Consider the following 20,027-nt stretch of genomic DNA (forward strand, 5'->3'; position numbering starts at 1 on the left):
TAGTGATTTTTATAGTTAGAGCAAAGAAAGTCATAGAAAACTGAAAATCATTACATACTTACATTGTACAGGTTTTTATACACCATATGGTTTTAATTTGTTGTGTTTTAAAAACCTGATGTTTTTATGACTGGTCTGTTCTATGTTGTTGTTTTGTGAAGCACTTTGTAACGCAGATTTGGAAAAAGTGCTCTATAAATAAAGATTATTATTTGTTATTATAAAATCAGTGTCTCTGACTGCACGCTTCGTGACATCCAAAGAGTGGTGCTGTAACATTTATCATGTCTTTCAGCCAGTATTTACATCCCACAAGTGTGTTGCTGCTTCCCAGTGCAGGACATCCTTTCTTCTCCTTACAGACCAGATGGCGAGCTCACTTGCTGGCCCGCAGTGCACGGCCCACCAGCATGAAGACCATCCCTGAGATGAGCTCCAGAGGCACGCCGGCAGCCGCCACCATGAACGACAGGCCGTAGAGCACAGAAACCTGCGCATGGGGACACGCCTCTCCTCTCTCCTGCAGGACGTAGCGCTTCACCTCCGTCACCTCCATCCACAGTACATAGAGCAGCAGCACGAACAGGAACAAGCAGGCTGGGGAGAGATAGAAAGAATATGAGGGAGACACAGGTATAGAGGCTATCAGCCGTGGTGGAATGTAACTAAGTACTGTACTTAAGTATACATTTTAGGTACTTGTACTTTACGTGAGTCTTACTTTACTTTTTATGCTACTATCTGCTTTTACTCCACTACATTACTCTGACAGATTTAGTTACTCTTTGACAAATTAAGATTTCTGCACACAAAACACATGTTGTTTATAAAATATAATGTTTTATTATAAATTAAACTGCCCAACAATATGTAGGCCTACAAGTCCAGCTGAAAGCATTAGCCGATTAAACACAAAACAGTTTAGATCATTTCCATTTTTTTTAATGTGAGGATTTTTCTGCATTGTACTTTTACTTTTAATACTTTAAGTACATTTTCCTGATGATACTTACATACTTTTATCAGAGTAAGCATAACTGTGTGTGAGTCATTTTTACAGTGTGGTATTAGTACTTTTACTCTAAGTAAAGGATCTGAATACTTCCTCCACAATCAGTGCTGTGAGTAACGCCAGAGGAATACAGCTCCATCTCATCTCTACTGTTGCAGTGTTTGAACCTGCTGTTGTTATAGCGACAGTACTACAGAGGGACATCTGCTGCTCTGTATGTTGCTGGGTATGTGACAGGTATGAACAGCTGACATGAGCTCCACACATGTGCACAGACTATATTTTACCAGCAGCGATGAGGAAAGCCCCGCCCAGCTTGTAGAGTTTGTGGCTGATGAAAGGGACACCGCAGACCAGGAGGAATCCTCCAGTTAGAGCTGCGACCAGGCCAAGGATTATCAACACGGTCCAGAAACCCCGAAACACTGCAGGAAATACACCCAGGCCATCAGAACAGCTACTTATCCATGTACTGTATATAGCATGGCGAGTGAGTGTTTGCATTCAGGGTGTAGCTATCATCGAGAACATTGAGTTATGTTGTCAGTATTTATTTATTTTATGCAAATTTGGGCAACTTGAGGGGAGTGACCTTCTGCAATTAAAGAAATAGTTTGACATTGTGTAATATGCTTAAGAGTTAGATAGGAAGATTGATTTACTACCTCTATAGCAGTGGTTCTCAAACTTTTTTCAATAATGTCCCCCCTGTGAGTGGGTATTTTATGGGTAGATTTGAGTATTTTTAGAATAATTTGACTACTTTTAGGCCAATACATAAATTAAAATAAAAAGATTCAGTATTTCTACACCAGTTTGGAGTGTGGAGACTTTCATTTGGGGATGTGTGGGCAAGCAGGGCTAAAAACTCTAGTTCTGAAACTGTTTTGCATTTGTAATGAAGAAGAAATATGAACACCATCTCTGCACTTACTGTATTGTTTTCCAATCATTTATATGCTCCTTCAGTTGAAGCCATGACCCTTCAGCTTCTCAATGTTGGTGATTTGGGAATTTTTATTTTACTGATATTCTCAATGTAAATGTCCAAATGTAAATTGTGAATATGTGTTTATGTGTCACTGTGTGAGGAACTAATTGTAAAATAATACATGCATGTGTGCCTGTGTGTGTGTGTGTGTGTGTGTGTGTGTGTGTGTGTGTGTGTGTGTGTGTGTGTGTGTGTGTGTGTGTATATATATATATATATATATATATATATATATATACAGATCAGAACAGCTTTGATCTTTACATGTCCGTGGAACTACTACAGGGAAAAAGATATGACCTCATTTGGTATTTTATGATTGTGGTAGAGGGGGTGCTGTCAAACAAGTTAGTCCAAAAAGAGTGCTTAATTGGATTGAGATGAGGTGACTGTTGGATGCCATAGTATCACAGTATCATTCGTACTCATCAAACCTTTCAGTGAGCCTTCATATGTCCTGTATGGAAGCATCTGCATCTTCACTTTCTTTTACTTGCACAGTTTTCATTTTTTGTTAGTCATCTGTCTGTAAGTATGTGAGTGAGTGCGTTACCTGCTGTAGCATCATAACTTGGATGTGGCACCGGTCCAAGTGCAACAGGCAGAGGGAAGAGGTAACCATGGATACAGACCTTGGATTCTGGCTGGTTTGCTAGATGAAAACGAAAAAGTAAAAAGAAAGTATTTTAAGGCTAAAAAAACAAAACAAAACGACAGAGTATAAATTAAAAACTATATAATATATAATGATGTGGTTCTAAAAAAACACACAAGCCAAAAACATCAGCAACTCTGAAATAAATGCAAATGCCAACACATTCTTCTTGCTCTCCTCCTGTATATTTTCTGACAAATATCTAAATTATAGACATTTTTCTTTCCTGCACTTGTTAGCATGTCAAGCAAACCACACTGCTAAGCAAGAGACATGCAACCACACTGGACAAACCCCAACAAAAACTTAGTTTTGGGTGCCGGGATAGCTCAGTTGGTATAGCAGGCGCCCATATATAGAGGTTTAGTTCTCAACGCAGCAGGCCCTGGTTCGACTCCGACCTGCGGCCCTTTGCTGCATGTCATTCCCCCCTCTCTCTCCCCTTTAATTTCTTCAGCTGTCCTGTCAATAAAGGCCTAAAAATGCCACAAGTGTACATACTGAAGAGAGTGGCCAGGACTGCATGTGCTGTGGGCTCCACCTGAAACACACATCGCCAGAAGAAGCCCTCGTGGTGTAAAGTGAGAGATGGAGGAGAAGCAGTGACAGCTTCCACTAACTGGATCTAAATGATAAAAAGACACACACTGACATCAGCACACCAACAGAGAGATGGACACTGAAATGTCTGGAGGTGGATGAAGCGTAATGTCTGTCAGCGTTGTCAACACGTCTCTGTTAGCCGCTCTGTGTGATTCCATTCTTCAGTGGTGCCGCGGCATCAAACGTGGTTCTGATTATGGCCTGCTCGTGTGAGGTTTTCAAGGGGAACTTATGAAACACGCATGACTGGTACTCTCCATTTGCTTGTCAGAAACATGATTGATGGTGCCGAATAACACAATGCAACTTTAATCATCCTCTTCTATTGAAAATGAAAGACTTTGTTGTGATGTGGCGTTTTGGGAGGAGTTCACCAGAGGGATTAGCTTTCATAAATGTATCCCTTACTTTGCATTTTGTGAACTTTCTTACAAATGTAGCATGGAAGAATAAACTGGGAAATTAAAGGGGCACTCCACTGAGTTTACACACAAAGATCAGTTGACTTGTGGAGCACTACGCTGTCTGTGAGAACACTTGTATGATGGCTCTGGAGGAGCTTTTTTTTATTTTATTTTTTTTATTGATGCTTAAAGACACAAATACACAAAACATCATACACTATATGGTATGACAATACAATTTTTCATATACAAACAAGACATCACATACAAAACAAAACAAAACAAAGAGGAAAACTGTCCAGGAGCTCCAGAATGTGTAGAGGAGACACAGAAGCCCATCATTTTTTTGGTTATTTTTAATTATATGAAGTGATTTAAGGAGCAAATATTTTCTAACTTAAATACCTGGAAGGAAGGCTGTCCCTTTGGCCATTTCTGTTTATGAATAAAAAACTTAGCTTGCAAAACAAAAAGGTTCACTACATATTCCAAAGTGTTATTATCAGGATTATCATAATAAAAAAGAAAATCTTTTACGCTAAGAGAGTAAGGTGGATCAAAAAGGTGACTATTTAAGTCACTGAGAAATGTTTTAGTTTTCTCACATTCAACGTAAGAAAGCTTTTTTGCACACCTGTTTTTGTTGGACAGGTGCGTAGGATATGATCAAGAGTAGCAGATCAAAAGCTTAGAGAAGAGTCCCACACACTGACCATTACGCAAGCAATAATTTATTTAAAAAAATACAACGTTTCGGTCTCAGTGTGCGGGACTCTTCTCTAAGTTTTCTCACATTCAAAAAATAGGTGTGATATTGTTTCATCCACATCACCACAGAAGGAACAAGCACTACTTACAGTCATGTGAACAAATTAGGACACCCATGCTAAAGTTGACTAAAAAGAGGAATAAAAAAATCATCTTTAGGAAATTTATCTTAATGCCTTAATTAAAAAATGAGGAAAAATCCAACCTTTAAGGACACTAATTTTCTTTGTGAATGAATAATGTATTGTAAATAAATAAATGTTCTTCCTTAAAATACAGGGGGCATAAGTAAGTACACCCCTATGTTAAATTCCCATAGAGGCAGGCATATCTTTATTTTTAAAGGCCAGTTATTTCATGGATCCAGGATACTATGCATCCTGATAAAGTTCCCTTGGCCTTTGGAATTAAAATAGCCCCACATCATCACATACCCTTCACCATACCTAGAGATTGAAAACGTACATCCATGCATCCATGTTATTTTGGGCAATAGGTTAAAAGAAACCCTTTATATTTCTGATTTAAAAAACTTTTTTTTTTGAAAATGGGTCAAATGTGACCCGAGGACAACACAAGTTAAAATAAAATTAACATAATCGCAATTAGATAGCCCTAGAACACATGTACAGTATCTGTCCTACCTCAGTCCCATTGGCATCTTTAGTCAGTGTTGTTTGTGTCGGCCATGTATACGGTCCACAGTTGTCACTGGCCACCAGCCAGTAGTCTGTACTGAAGGCAAGGAAGAAACACAGAGTCCCTAATAACCCAAATATCCCCCCAGCCAAGGACGCAGCTCCCACCCTCATAACTCCAGCCTAAAACCTCCTTCACAGTGCTCTTTCTCCTCAGCTTTCAGTCTTCAGGTCAGTTCTTCCTCAGCTGTCTGGTGTCCACTCTGCAAACCCCTCTGCCAAGCCCTGGTCCTAATGAAAACAGTTCTCTGTGCTCTCAGTGCTCTCCCAGCCACTCCCTGGCATGCTGGGAACTGTGGTGAAAAGAAGCTCCAGTAACTGAGGAGGTCAGGCGGGGGGACAGGAGTTATTTTAAGAAGCAGTAAGCCTGTCCTTGTCAAATTACCGGTGGGTGTGCTGTGCATTTGTAAAGGAACCAAGGAGAGGCAGGATTGGTTTGAGTGTGTGCTTGTAATGTGGACAGCGAGTATCACCCTTTATGACTGCAAGCTATTTCTAAGGTAGGTGTTACACTTGGAGCGCCACTTTGAAAATGAATTAGACTAGAGATGCAAATGGCCCTCAAACCTCCAGCAAGAGTTGAAACATGGAGCTAAGGAAAGCTTTATTGTAGCTGGCAAACACTCAAAATGATAAAACCAGGAGGTGAGTTATTAATCCATTTAAAAAGTTTTAATTGGAAGATGTCCATACAATTGCAAAAAACCTTTCATCAACCCTGAAACCCACTATGGCTAAATAAATATGAGGTACTTATCACTTTATGGAGCCATTTTGAAATGACTGAATTCACTGGTTTACATTTCTTCTCCTCGCTCTCTGTCTTTCTCACAGTCTGCCTTCATTGCTGCTTCTCGCTCTCAGAAACAAAGCTGAGTTGTTTCTTCGGGGTTCTTCCAACAGGCGCTTGATGTTGTGGAGAGATCTGCTCCTTTCTGGCAGCTGAAGATTTGGGATCCACTAGCCCTCTGGTCTGAGATGTAGCTCCCGGGACAGATGAGTCCTGGAGGACAGGCCTCGGGCTCATGGAGCATACTGCCAAGAGAAGAAAGGCTGCTGTGAGCTCAAGGCCCGCAAAGTCAGAATAGTCACACTATAGTTGTCAGGGTCAAAGGTCAGGAGGTAGAGAGAGACGAGAGACAATCTCATGACGTGTCTATATACTTACCCTGTGTTTTTTTAGTGACTACTGAGTGCTCGAGAGAAAGCAGAGGAGTGGAAAGACAAGTGTAGATATAAAAGTTGTTCCCATACCGATACCAGTTTCAGAAATACCGACGATACTGCCTAAAATGCTGGTATTGGTATCGGCGAATATGCAGGTTTATGCACCAATCCAAAACAATCTACTTTAAAGTAGTTTATTTATGTTCTGTTTCCGATATGACTGAATAGATAATACACGAAATGTATACGTCATTCATTCTATCTATGTGTGTTTTTGTAACTTCTCTGTATGTTGTATTTGCTCATGTTTAACCTGAGCCAGGCCATACAACAATGAGAGCAATCATATCACATATATACAGGGTTGGTAGTATACAACTGTTAAAAAATAATATACATGTTTTTTGTTTACTCAGTGCTAAAAAAAACTACCCGATCTGTCCTCAGTATTGGCCGATACGTAAGTTCAGGTATCAGAATCGGTATCGGGAGGGAACAAATAGTATGGGAACATCTCTAGTAGATATAATAATACTTTTTGTCATCCATACACCAGTGATTGTCCTTTCCAACAGTAGGGTCTTGGTACACAGACACACAAAGAAACATGACATACATACAGTACATTATATCTTGGGGACTTATAGGAAAAACTGCATATTTTGTCCAATATGTGTTTTTTTGTATATTTATATGTATTATATGTCTTTCACTGTACCTGTGTGAGACCTGCTGAGTCCTGCTCTCCCTCTGCGTGAGCCACTGAACTCTCCATCCTCCCCCTGTCACGATGGAAGTATACAGTAAAACAAACAGGTTTGAACTAAATCAGTGGGATGAATAACCCAATCAAGCTTATTGATCATTTTAAGTAAAGTGGTATTTTCTTGGCACGAATCATGATGTATATCCCGCCTTATTTCCAAATAGTGACACTTTTGTCACAAATAATTGTCACCCTGACAGTGTGTTTATGAAAAGTAGGAGCAGACAGTAATTGGTTGGTTTTTTTTTATTATTCAGCGGTGATCCAGAATGAAAATCTGCGGAATATAGCAGACTGTTTTTCTGCTTGGGGTGGAGATGTGTTAACATTCTGAGTTTTATTTTCATTTTTTTAATTAATATAGTATATATATAATATAGAATATCTGAGGAAAATTGGAGGAAAATTCTGTGGAATTCCGTGTCCGCAGATTCTGTGTGGCCCTGCTTATGAGAAATTTTTGAAGATAAAATCATGTATGTTTTTCATTTGCCTGATGAATTTCAGATTTTAATCTTAAAACGGTACCAGTATGTAGCATTTTGGAAGGATTATTTCACTTAATTTGTTTAACATTTTACTTGCTTCAATAACAATGCGAATCAGAGGAAATGAGACTGAAAGACTTGTGTTAACATGGTACCTGTGTATTAAACGTGTATCTTTCTCCCAGACTCTGGTGTCTGTGAAGAGGCTTCCTTGTTCTGTCCATGGTGGCGTCCTGGTGCAGGGTGTGTCTGCTGTAGGCTCGTGTCTGCTGGAGTGACAAAACAAACAGTAGATGAATAGTACATACCTACTGTATAGTGCAACAGAGGTACACAAACCCAAGCTGTGAATTTACCTTGTTGTTGAAGTTCTGAAGGTTTCTGGAGAGAATACGCCTGATGCTGTCCATCTCCTCGGGTAAGAGGGGACGGCTGTCGGAACGAGTGTCCACTCTAAAGGTCCATTAACGTTTTCAATTAGCACATGTAACAGGGTCATATTTGCATTTGCCTTTATCTAATTTATAATTACAAAATCTAATTTATAATTACAAAATATTTATTCTGGTTCCTTATTAAAAAATGTATCTGGTGTCAGTATGCAGGCTATGTGTTAGAGTTCAGAGCCCCTACTTTATTTCTTCTTCGGTGGTCCTGTTACTGTAAATCCCTTGTGTCCCCTTTCCCTCTCCCCTTTTTTTGTAATACCGTTTGGGAGAGAAGTTGGAGCGGGCCGTTCTGATGCATGACGAGGTCTGTTTATTCATGTTTGTCACCAGAGAGAATAAACGGACATCATCATAAAGAGATCCTAGTGTCACGGTGTGGGGACTAAAACAATCACAACGCAGAAGTCCACCGGTTACACACAGATAACCATGGTGATCATGAGACTTTCCCTAGTTTTAAAGTGCTCATATTATGTTTTTTTGCTCTTTCCCTTTCCTTTATTGTGTTAAATATCTTTTTTGTGCACGTTATATGTTTACAAAGTGAAAAAGCCCAAAGTCCACCCCAAAGGGACTTACCATCTCCAACAGAAAACACTGTTCACAAACTGCTCCAAACAGCTCTATTGTAGTCCAGCCTTTACTTCAGAGACAAACATGGTCACTTTGGAACACACGTTATAATGCTCGCCTAGCTGCTAGCATGGCACGCCCTCATACTCTGCTTCTGACTGGCTAGTAGTCCTTACCTAGGTACTGTCAGGACACGCCCTCATACTCTGCTTCTGACTGGCTAGTAGTCCTTACCTAGCTACTGTCAGGGCACGCCCTCAGACTCTGCTTCTGACTGGCTAGTAGTCCTTACCTAGCTACTGCACATGTGTGACTCCCAACAAAGATGGAACAGAAGTGAGAGGTCTCACTCTGTAGCTAAAACAGAGAGCTCAACACACAGGGTGAAAAGAGGAGCTGCAGCAATGTGCAGTACAACAAAAATATGATGTTTTTTTGAAAATTAAACCACGTAAACCTATTCTGATATAACCTCTAAATATAATTATGAACCTGAAAATGAGCATAATACGGGCACTTTAAGGACCCTATGGGGTTACTTCTGTGAAGTCCTGGAGATCCCTGAGCCCGACTATGAGAGAAGTTTTTTTTTTTTTTTTTTTTTTTTTTTATATATATATATATATTCTCACAGTGGTGGCGCCTCCTCGTCTCCCCTCTGGTCCCTTCTCTCCAGCTCCTGGTAAACTCTGAGGATGCTGGAGGGAGCCTGGTGATCGTCACGGATCAGGAAACGACGAAGGTACTTCTTGTTAAACTGCTCAAACCTCACACACACACACACACACACACACACACACAAAATACATTTCAGTGACCAGCTGACTGGAAAATTATCTGGACCTTTCGCATGTGGTGTTTGCTGCCACCTATTGGTCATTTCAGGTCCTTTATTTTTTATGGGCATACAAAAACATTTAGGGGAAACACAATCAGAAAATGCAAAGTAAATGTAAAACAAGAGAAACTAACTTGTCTTTCCAGTAGTGCTGCCCCCAGTAGCCAACCACATCCTCTATCCCTGCCAGCAGATGATCAATGAGCTAAGAGGAGAATTGATGTGAGTATATCATTCACAGATTTCTTTTGCCTCTACATATCATTTCCCATGGGATATTTTGAAGTGGGTGTCCATCCCTGCATGCTACATATCTATTATTAAAAGTAGCATCAAGTGGCAGGGTTGGCTCAGTGGGTACAGCAGGTGCACATATATTTAGAGGTTTATGCCTCGACGCAGAGGTCCAGGGTGCGACTCCGACCTGTGACGATTTCCTGCATGTCTTCCCTCTCTCTCTCCCTTTTCTCACCTAGCTGTCCTGTCCATTAAAGGTGGAAAAGCCCAAAAAATAATAAAAAGTAGCATTAGAAAACAGATGACACTTTCTATGCTGAACTATCACTATTATTTCCCTTTGACTGATGAAAGGGGGAAAGCAGAAGAGAGCTGTGTTCACACACAGAGGCCATGACACCACCGCAACATGAAAGACGCATTTCTATAATAAAAAACTGAATCAACTAGAAAACTGAAGCTCATCGCTGTGGCATCTTTACTTACAAGGAGGATATCATTTCCCCCTTAGATACTGTACGGTGATCCAAAACAGAAAGAAAAGTGTTTGAAGATACATAATGTGTTATCACACATATATAAACACTCAGTGAATCCTTCTTCTTAGATAATTTGCTTTGATACATACATTGTGTTACAGCATGATTCCAAAAGCAAGGACATTTAAAATACAGTAAAGGTCTTAAGCTACGAAATATGCATTTTTAAATAAGATTATAACCAATCATTTCATGTTGGTTTGTTAAAATATTTTACCTTGTTATACTGAAAAAAGTCATACATATACAGTATGAAATATTTTGAAAAAATGATGAAATTATTACTATAAAAACAACTAAATGAATGATGTATGGAAGAGACATGACTTATTGTGGTGTCTACATTCCTCACTCGATTGAATAAGTTGATAATTACACTTGGAATACACCCTTCTAATAATGCATATACAGTATACACTGTCTTCCTTACAGACCATTTTGCTGGCCCGGCCCCCCGCTTCTCACCCTGCTGTGGATCTCCTCGCTGACCGTAGGCAGAGCTCTCTTCTTCCTCTTCACATCCAGCAGCTCTACTAGAGGCTTAATAGTCATCCCCTGAGAACCAGACAAAACCAAACTCAACAGATATCCAAACAAGTTCACTCCATGAAGCCAAAAAGAAAAGAAGAAGCAAAGTTGAAGAAAAAAGTGACATTATTCTCCCACCTGTACAAAGACAGTGAAGAGGATGACGACAATGGTCGTTGTGATGAAGAGTCTCTTCTTTGGGAAGTCGTCGATCAGGAAGACGAGGGAGAAGCAGATGGCCCCTCTCAAGCCTCCGTAGGCAATGATGAACTGATCTCGAAAGGTGACAGTGTTCCTCCGGAGCTTGTTCACCACAGCAGTCAGCAGGAGAACACCTTATATAAAGATACATTGTGTATGTATATATATATATATATATATATATAGAAAGAGAGTATTTATTAGGAGGATAGATCCCTTGAGTTTAATCATCTCATTTTCGAGGGGGTCCTTAAGACAAATACAAAACACAAAATACATTCACACATAAACACAGCACTCCCAAGCATAACTACTCCAACACCAACTGACTCCCCCTCATGAAATACTAAACAATAAATGTGCATACATCCCAATTGTGCTGCTATGCACAGTATATACACAAAAAAGGTGCCAACACATTAAGGAGAAAAGTAAGAAACTAAGAAGAAAAAAACAAACAAGAAAATCAACAAGAATCATGTGTCATGTCAAATTAGAAGCAAGAGCAGGTTGATTGACTTAAAGACATATGCCTTAAAGTGCTCATATCATGCTTTTTGGCTTTTTCCCTTACCTTTATTGTGTTTTATATATATATATATATGTTTGTGCACATAATAGGTTTACAAAGGTAAAAAGCCCAAAGTCCACCCCAAAGGGACTTACCATCTCCAACAGAAAACACTGTTCACAAACTGCTCCAAACAGCTCTATTGTAGTCCAGCCTTTACTTCAGAGACAAACGTGGTCACTTTGGAACACACATTATAATGCTCACCTAGCTGCTAGCATGGCACGCCCTCATACTCTGCTTCTGACTGGCTAGTAGTCCTTACCTAGGTACTGTCAGGGCACGCCCTCATACTCTGCTTCTGACTGGCTAGTAGTCCTTACCTAGCTACTGTCAGGGCACGCCCTCATACTCTGCTTCTGACTGGCTAGTAGTCCTTACCTAGGTACTGTCAGGGCACGCCCTCATACTCGGCTTCTGACTGGCTAGTAGTCCTTACCTAGGTACTGTCAGGGCACGCCCTCATACTCTGCTTCTGACTGGCTAGTAGTCCTTACTTAGGTACTGTCAGGGCACGCCCTCATACTCTGCTTCTGACTGGCTAGTAGTCCTTACCTAGGTACTGTCAGGGCACGCCCTCATACTCTGCTTCTGACTGGCTAGTAGTCCTTACCTAGGTACTGAGCATGTGAGACTCCCAACAAAGATGGAACAGCAGTGAGAGGTCTCACTCTGTAGCTAAAACAGAGAGCTCAACACAGGGTGAAAAGAGGAGCTGCAGCAATGTGCAGTACAACAAAAATATGGTGTTTTTTGAAAATTAAACCATGTAAACCTATTCTGATATAACCTCTAAATATAATTATGAACCTGAAAATGAGTATAATATGGGCACTTTAAAGAAACCAAATGAAGTAATAGATCAAAGTGAGCCAGGCAAGGTGTTCCAATCAGATGGGGCTTTACATTTAAAGGCACGTCGCCCAATTTCTTTGGAGATTCTGGGATCGAAGAAAAAGGGGTACTCAGTATGTCTCAGACTATATGTTAATCTATATGGGATTAAATGTTATAAATAAGGAGGATAGTGAAAGAAAATAGATTTAAAAATAAACTGCTGCTTCGAAAGTAGTATACTGCTACTACTATTATTTCTATTTTACTGTTACTATAATTGCCACTGCACATCATGCCAACTGCTATGATTATTATGAAATCCTATTTCTGTATCTGTGTCTCTGTTTCCCAACTGGCAGTGGCAGATGGCCGCCTACCAAGAGCCTGGTTCTGTCCGAGGTTTCTGCTTGTTCAAAGGAAGTTTTTTCCTCGCCACTGTTGCACTAAATGATTGCTCTACGGGGGAAATTGTTGGGTCTCTGTAAATTATGGAGTGTGGTCTAGACCTACTCTATCTGTAAAGTGTCCTGAGATAACTTTTGTTATGATTTCACACTATAACTAAAATTGAATTGAAGTGATGTAAAAGTGAAAGTGCAGGCAAGATTTCCAAAGCTACCTGTGGCCCTCCAGATGAGGCAGAGCAGCAGTGTGGAGCAGACAAAGGACCAGCTCCACATATGGACATCCTGTATTGTGGACACGCCCAGGAAGATGAAGATGAGGGTTTCACTCACGCTGCTCCACATCTTCAGGAAGTACTGGATGCTAGTCTTGCTGCGCTCTGACACATTAGCCTCCACATACTGCTTCATGGTCACGGCGCAGGTCACTATGCTGCACAGAGAGGACGAAATATAATCAGATGTTACCACGCTAAACATTTACATATGTTTTAGTGTCTTTTGCGACATGTAGCAGTTTTTCGTGTGTTTCTTGCGCCTGTTGATATTGCGATGACGATAAAAAACATAACATCATTAATTCTGGTCTGAAAAGGGTTTTATGTTGAAATGTTAACTTTATGTTAGTACCCTTGTATTTATTCTACGTTTATCTGTTTTTTTGTTGAATTGTAAATTTGATACTTGTACCCAGGGCATGAAGTTAACTTTTTTGACCACCAGCCACTGTGGCAGGTGGATTTTTAAATCAGCCAGTTTTTTTTGTGACATAAAGGTGAAAAACAGGAATTGCTGTGTCTACTCGTGGACATTGCGCCGTCATCACGTGCTGTAGTAGGGGGGCCCGCCTTGATAATCCTGCATAGGGGCCGGGTGTTGGCTCGTTACGCCACTGCATATATGAGATGAGATGACTGACAAAATCAGGAGTAGCCTACGCCACCACAACAACAACAAAACACTGGTGAATGCGCACCATAACACAAGAATTTTTTTTGAATAGTTCTTAAAAATAAAAAATAAATAAAAAACTTGTTTTGAGGAGAATAATACTTATTACTATTAATTCATTACTCTGGGCTGAGATTTCCTAGGAACCTTACCAAAAAGGCTCAGGATGCTGCAAATGTTGGTAAAATTTGAAAAAGGCTGGTGGATTTAAGACACAAAATAATAATGTATTGAATGAATCAAATATGAACATATCTGTCATTGTCAGTGGCTTGTTGCTCTTTACATTGTTAGTTAATTTCCTATCCTGGCCTGGGATACACATTCATATGGTTTAATAAAGTACTTATTTGGACTTTATTGGACTTTAACTTATCATTGCACTTACAATAACGAGAGTAGCTGTCCTCAATTTAGGTCATCCTGTACGTCTCATCTGCGTTTTTTCCTGCATCCACCGTGTGCGTTTGTGTGTAATTGTGTGTGTGTGTGTGTGTGTGTGTGTGTTTGTGTGTGTGTGTGTGTGTGTGTGTGTGTGTGTGTGTGTGTGTGTGTGTGTGTGTATGTGTGTGTGTGTGTGATTGTGTGCGCGCGTTAGTCGCGGGGGAAACGGAGCAGCCCCGCCCGCTGCAGAGAGCCGACAGATTGAAACAGCAGCCGCTGACTTTAGAGTGAAAAAACGTTACAGCGTACATTGATGTTAAAATGTATACAGGTTGGCAGGACGGTCTGAAATGTTTTGCACGGTCTTTCGCTGTATGTTTTGTTGGTAAATGTGAGATGTTCGAGTCACACACACGTCTCGTCTTCATATCAGAAACTAGGAAATGAATTTGACCCGTTCTCACTCCCGCTTGGTCAGTGTCTGCACGTGGGATGCTGGGATTGGGGGGCCCCGGCTGTCAATCAATGTCTTCCCGTGATGCGGGCCCCTGATTGGACCAGGCCCGCGAACCCTGCTTACTGATAGTTAGGTGTCTGAATCACTCAATTCTCATTGGCTACCCGCCAACGTGGCAGGTAGATTGACAGTTTCACCAAAAGTTACCCGCATTTGGCGGGTGGGCGGGTGCCAATTTCATGCCCTGCTTGTACCCTTTATGTACATATTTGTTTTGTGTCAGCACTAAGAAAGTGTTTAGTTAAAATGTAGTCTTGCATTGCCAGACTCTCCTCCACAGCGCTGTGGAGGAGGGTCTGGCTAGTCCACACAGCATTCCAGGATGGGAGAAAAACGTGCTCTGGTTTATTGGCATTTCTTTAAACCAATCACAATTGTCTTGGGCGGTGCTATGCGCCGAGCGGAGCCACGGTGCCTCTGCAAAATAGCCTCGGAAAGGAAATTGTTCTAGTTGTTTTAGACGTGCAACACAAAACTCAGATTGGACAGATAGTCTAGCTAGCTGTCTGGATTTACCCTGCAGAGATCTGAGGAGCAGTTAACCATAGTCCTCAGAAATCCACCGGAGGTTAGAATTAGAACACAAAGACAGAGGAAGACATCCGAAAAGAGTGACAACCGGCGGAATTTCCGGCAGAACGAGAGCAATCCCAGAAGTGGAACGTCGTGGATATAGACTACTTAAAATGTGTCTGAATAAGCCTATGATAGATGGGCCGTGTAAGCGGCCAGACACAAAAATAAACCATTCAGTCATTCATTAATTCATTCTTTCATACAAAAGGAGGTCTTTGACTCACGCCATGATGCCAGAGAGGTGAAGCATCTCTGAGGTCAGGTAGGACAGGTAGGAGTAGAGGAAGACAAAGAGCGGGGCGATGACCTGGGCTCTGGAGGTGAACCGGGAGGTGAGGGCCGCCACCAGGCCAAAGAAGAGGCCTACGAACAGGCCGCCGAGACCCACCACCAAAACCCTGCACCCTCCCAGCAACACATCCAGCCCCGACACTGACGGCAGGCGGAGGAAGGACTCAAACAGCTTGTAGAGCACCTGAGAGGACGAGAGATGTATTCAATAATAATAATTCATTACATTTATATATATCTTTATTATAGACACTCAAAGGGCTTTTGGGGGGACGACTACTCTCTACCACACCAATGTGTAGCACCCACCTGGGTGATGCATGGCAGCCTAACGGCGCCAGACGCTCAACACACTTCAGCTTGGTATAAAGGGAAGGGAACATGTTTTTAGTGGTGGGGGAAACCGGAGTACCCGGAGAAAACCCACTCAGACATGGGGTAGAACATGCAAACTCCACACAGAAAGGCCCGGGACTACCAGGGTTCGAACCCAGTACCTTCTTGCTGTGAGGCCACAGTGCTAACCATAGGAGCACCGTGCTGCTGGTGGCCCAACCCGTGTGTGTGTGTGTGTGTGTGTGTGTGTGTGTGTGTGTGTGTGTGTGTGTGTGTGTGTGTGTGTGTGTGTGGCCCATCACAGAACCCGGTGGCCCAACACAAAAGAAGATATCTTATTGTTATTTTCACCACCTCTCCCCCTCACCACGGTCACGGCGTCATTGAGCAGCGACTCTCCAAACACCAAGATGTGAAGCTGGTCGTTGACATGCATTTCCTGGAAGACGGAGAGCACAGCCACGGGGTCGACGGCAGCGATCAGAGAGCCAAACAGCAGGCAGTGGAGCAGAGAGATGTCTCCCAGAGAGCTCGGGGCCAGCAGACACACACCGTACAGAGAGAGACCGATGCCCAACACGTTCCAGAGGGTTCCCAGCACCGCATACCTGCATATACACAATCAGCAGTTTTACAGGAAACAGGAATAAAACTGCTTTGTTCAAGATAACATCAAAGAAACAACACTGATGAGAGCGGTAAGACTGAACCAAAACAGTAAAGTTCTGGCCAATAAAAACTAAAACAATGATATGAAAGATGCAAAAATGCTCCAGAGCTGAGAGGAACTGCTGAGTATGGTGATCATTCTCTGTAGGGTGTTCTCTATGAGCCACCTCTTTAAAACGTGATAAATGCTAACATTAGAATGCGTTCACAATGACTGTGTCATTGTCAATGTTCTTAGTCAAAAAGTACAGTTGAAGCGATGGGAAGGCCTCTAGTTTTTAAAAGATCTGGTCACAAAGATCTTTGACAGATCTGTCTATCTTGTGCGGTGGCACGAGATAGACAGAGTATAGATCAAGTATTTAGGAATTTTCCTCTGGGATATTTGTATGTCTGCACAAAATGTCATGGCAATCCATCCATTTTTGAGAAATCTAAGTCTGACCAACAGTGCCATCCCTTGAGCCAAGCTGCTAGCATGGCTAAAAGAAATATTGATAGCATTGTTAGCAGCTTTAAACAGATAAATCATATTTTATCTGCTTGTTTCATTGACGCTATATACATTGGTTGGAAAATGTGAGTGCATTTCACAGAAATGTTATTTCCCTGTAATGGCATATTTAAAAAAGAAACTCTAATAATGTGAAGATATAAGAAACCGTGTATTCAACAGCTTTTTCACACAGACCCACACACAGATCAAAATGAAAACACTGTACCAACCAGAGGATGGTCCCGAGGTTTTCAAAGAACAGCTTCCCTGGCAGGAAGTATCCTGCGTCCAACACGATGGGCGGGAGCAGGAAGAGGAAGAAAGCATCCGCGCTGAGAGTCGGGGGAGCAGAGTGGCGAACGCCATAGATCACCCCTCCAACCAGGAGGCCCACCATGATGAGGAGACAGCTCTCTGGGACCACTGCTGGGACTCGACCTGACCAGTGGAAACCTGGACGATAGAGACAGAGAAGATACAAGGGCTTCATGCTAATGCTAATAATTCCACCATGTTGTGACTTCTTGAGCTGAATTCCTGTCACTCTGACTGAAAGCACAAAAGTGGAGCTATATGCCAACAGCAGATCAGAGAAGTTTTATTTCTTGTTCATCTTCTTTATATTGTAAGAATTATTATAATACATAGATGATTTAGATGAACCACTTGGGTAACGTTACTCATACAGTAGTTGATAAAGTAATATAAAAAAAATAATAATAAATACCATAACATAACAAACCCTGAAGCAATTTCAGTTAACTTCAGATTTGAACCCTCTAACAACATCTAACCACTTCCACTAGGATGTTATCTAACGTTGGCTTTTTCATGTATGAGCAGAAGACCAACTGAAGCTTACCCAACTTGGCCAGTGAGGCCAGCATGATCCACAGCACGATCTCAAAGGGAGCCTGCACATGGTGATAGTCCACGCTGAAAACCCTCAGAGCCATGGGCAGATCCACAGACAGACTGCCATCGCTGCTGTTGAAGCCCAGTGAGGGGGGCAGGTTGTGGGGCTGTGGGAGCTCAGCTGGGGGAGTCAGGGCCAAACATGCAGGCCAAAACAGGCAGGCAGAGAGCAGCAGAGAGAGAGTCCACAGGGCAGCCATCCTGCAGCCATGCTGGGACAACAGGAGAGAGGGACAGGGAGAGAATAGGACAGGGATTATGGAGATAAAGGGAGGGCGAGCAGCACGCACACACACACACACACACACACACACACACACACACACACACACACACACACACACACACACATGCACACATGTACACACACAAAACAACAACTCCACAACTCATGCAGCAACTAATGTGCACAGGAATCCCTGAGCTAGCAATGATATCCAACCAGCAGTACAGAGCTCAACACACACACACACACACACACACACACACACACACGCACACACACACACACACACACGCACACACACACACACACACACACACACACACACACACACACACACACACACACACAATTACTCGCTAAGGTGGGGACACCATTTTCTGACTGGTTTAGGAGGACAATACTACCATCAACACAAATAACACCCACGTAAGTAAGTAAAATGTATTTATATAGCGCTTTTTACAGATAAAAGTCACAAATCACAAAGTGCTTTACATAACCATACAATATGATACATATTAAAACACAGTCCACAAAATCACAATGTAATACTTAAAAACAATTAAATGCGGACAGGTCAACCAAAGGCCTGTTCAAAAAAAGTAGGTCTTCAACTGATTTTTAAAAGAGTCCACTGAGCCAGCAGAGCGTGTTGGAGGAGGCAGAGCATTCCAAAGTCTTGATGCTACCGACTCCAAAGCTCGATCACCACGGGTCCTAAGCCGGGTGCGAGAAACAGTTAATAAATTAAACATATTAGACCTTAGAGAGCGGGCAAATCAAAATCAATATTTCAGATACAATCATCTTACCTGAACCATGTAAAATTAGTTGGGACGATGTACACAACGATACACTCAAGTCTGAAACCTACTTTAGTGGACTTGAGAGAGCCTTTCATGATTTCCTTTTTTTGTTTAGCATGAAAGGCTCTCATTAGGTCTGCTAATAACAGTTATCAATTAATCTATTGATTATTTTATTTGCATGTAACTGATGTCTTTAGTCCCTGAAATGATAATGCTCCTTACAAGTTCCCAAAGTCCAATATCATGTATTCCAATTGCCTATTTTCAGAGAAAAAAAAGTTAAGATCAAATGTACTTTATTGATACCACACAGGGACATTGAACACAAAGACAAACACAACTACAATCATCATAAATAGCTCAAACCTGTGTGTGTGCTTGTGAAGGGTCATATTACACAGAATATTGGCTACAATACAATTGTTGACCTTTTTTCAGTTATGTGCATCAACAAACACATTGCAATCCTATATGAGTAGATTGTATACAAGTATTTTAAAAGTGATTGAAAACTGAGATATAGGCCAATTGTATATTTAAATGAAACTTTGGTAGCCCCTAGTGGGGGTCGGGACCTCCAGGTTTGGAACCAATGTCTTCGACCCTTGATTCGGATAAGGACAATTTCCACAAAGGAAAAGAGTGTAGAAACCTCAGGAAGAGGAGAGGGTTCTTTTCCAGGACAGACAGACATAAAATATGTGTTGTATATATCGAAATAGTAAATATTTTATACATCTTAAATGTAGTAAGTGAGAGTTTGAGGGAATATATCAAAGTGTTTGAATTGAAGACTGTGGATCTGAGGAGACATAGAGCAACTTCCAGGTGCTACCTGGACCACTGAGCCTCTTCTGTACCACAGAGACAGACCTGCAGGAGGACAGACCGCACATACAATTCAATTCACTTTATTTGTCATTTAACTGAGTACTTGCATATTCAGAAGAAACGAAAAGTTGTTTCTCATCAGTCGCAGTGCAAATTAATAAAACAGAAATAAATACTTACTGTATAAGTTAAAAAATGTTATCTAATAAGAGAGCTAAAAACAAACCATTCAGACAATCAGTCCATAAAATAGGAACATTTATAAATACATACACACAAGAGGCCAAACTCAGAGAC

General features: G+C 41.4%; 2 protein-coding genes and 1 long non-coding RNA gene across 4 annotated transcripts in view; 1 reads left to right on the forward strand and 2 right to left on the reverse strand.

Annotated features, from left to right (window-relative positions):
* LOC116036633 (transmembrane protein 182-like) lies at positions 1-5,477 on the reverse strand. Its single transcript, XM_036005357.1, has 6 exons — positions 5,391-5,477; positions 5,078-5,355; positions 3,160-3,283; positions 2,557-2,655; positions 1,300-1,437; positions 1-597 (listed from the first exon to the last, which is right to left on the reverse strand). The coding sequence occupies exons 2-6, from the start codon at positions 5,243-5,245 to the stop codon at positions 377-379; spliced, it is 750 nt and encodes a 249-aa protein (XP_035861250.1). The 5' UTR covers positions 5,246-5,355; positions 5,391-5,477; the 3' UTR covers positions 1-376.
* The window catches only part of LOC116036636, a 22,083-nt gene continuing 6,109 nt past the window's right edge, over positions 4,054-20,027 (forward strand). The window contains exons 1-2 of the long non-coding RNA XR_004101660.2: positions 4,054-4,415; positions 8,034-8,038. This is a non-coding gene — a long non-coding RNA (uncharacterized LOC116036636). The remainder of the gene's footprint in view (positions 4,416-8,033; positions 8,039-20,027) is intronic.
* On the reverse strand, positions 5,782-18,146 carry LOC116036630 (sodium/hydrogen exchanger 2-like). 2 transcript variants are annotated; one of them, XM_036005348.1, is made up of 13 exons: positions 17,812-18,146; positions 17,180-17,402; positions 16,152-16,392; positions 15,382-15,632; positions 12,945-13,162; positions 10,855-11,051; positions 10,654-10,743; positions 9,547-9,617; positions 9,207-9,341; positions 7,909-8,005; positions 7,708-7,818; positions 7,017-7,080; positions 5,782-6,166 (listed from the first exon to the last, which is right to left on the reverse strand). In XM_036005348.1, exons 1-13 carry the CDS (start codon positions 18,062-18,064, stop codon positions 5,973-5,975), a joined length of 2,145 nt encoding a protein of 714 aa, XP_035861241.1. In that variant the 5' UTR covers positions 18,065-18,146; the 3' UTR covers positions 5,782-5,972. The 2 variants fall into 2 exon arrangements, with proteins under 2 accessions (XP_035861241.1, XP_031136091.1); XM_031280231.2 differs by having other exon boundaries at positions 7,708-7,821; positions 17,812-18,144.

Source organism: Sander lucioperca, chromosome 1 (genome assembly GCF_008315115.2).
Source record: "Sander lucioperca isolate FBNREF2018 chromosome 1, SLUC_FBN_1.2, whole genome shotgun sequence".
Classification (NCBI taxonomy): Eukaryota; Metazoa; Chordata; class Actinopteri; order Perciformes; family Percidae; genus Sander; species Sander lucioperca.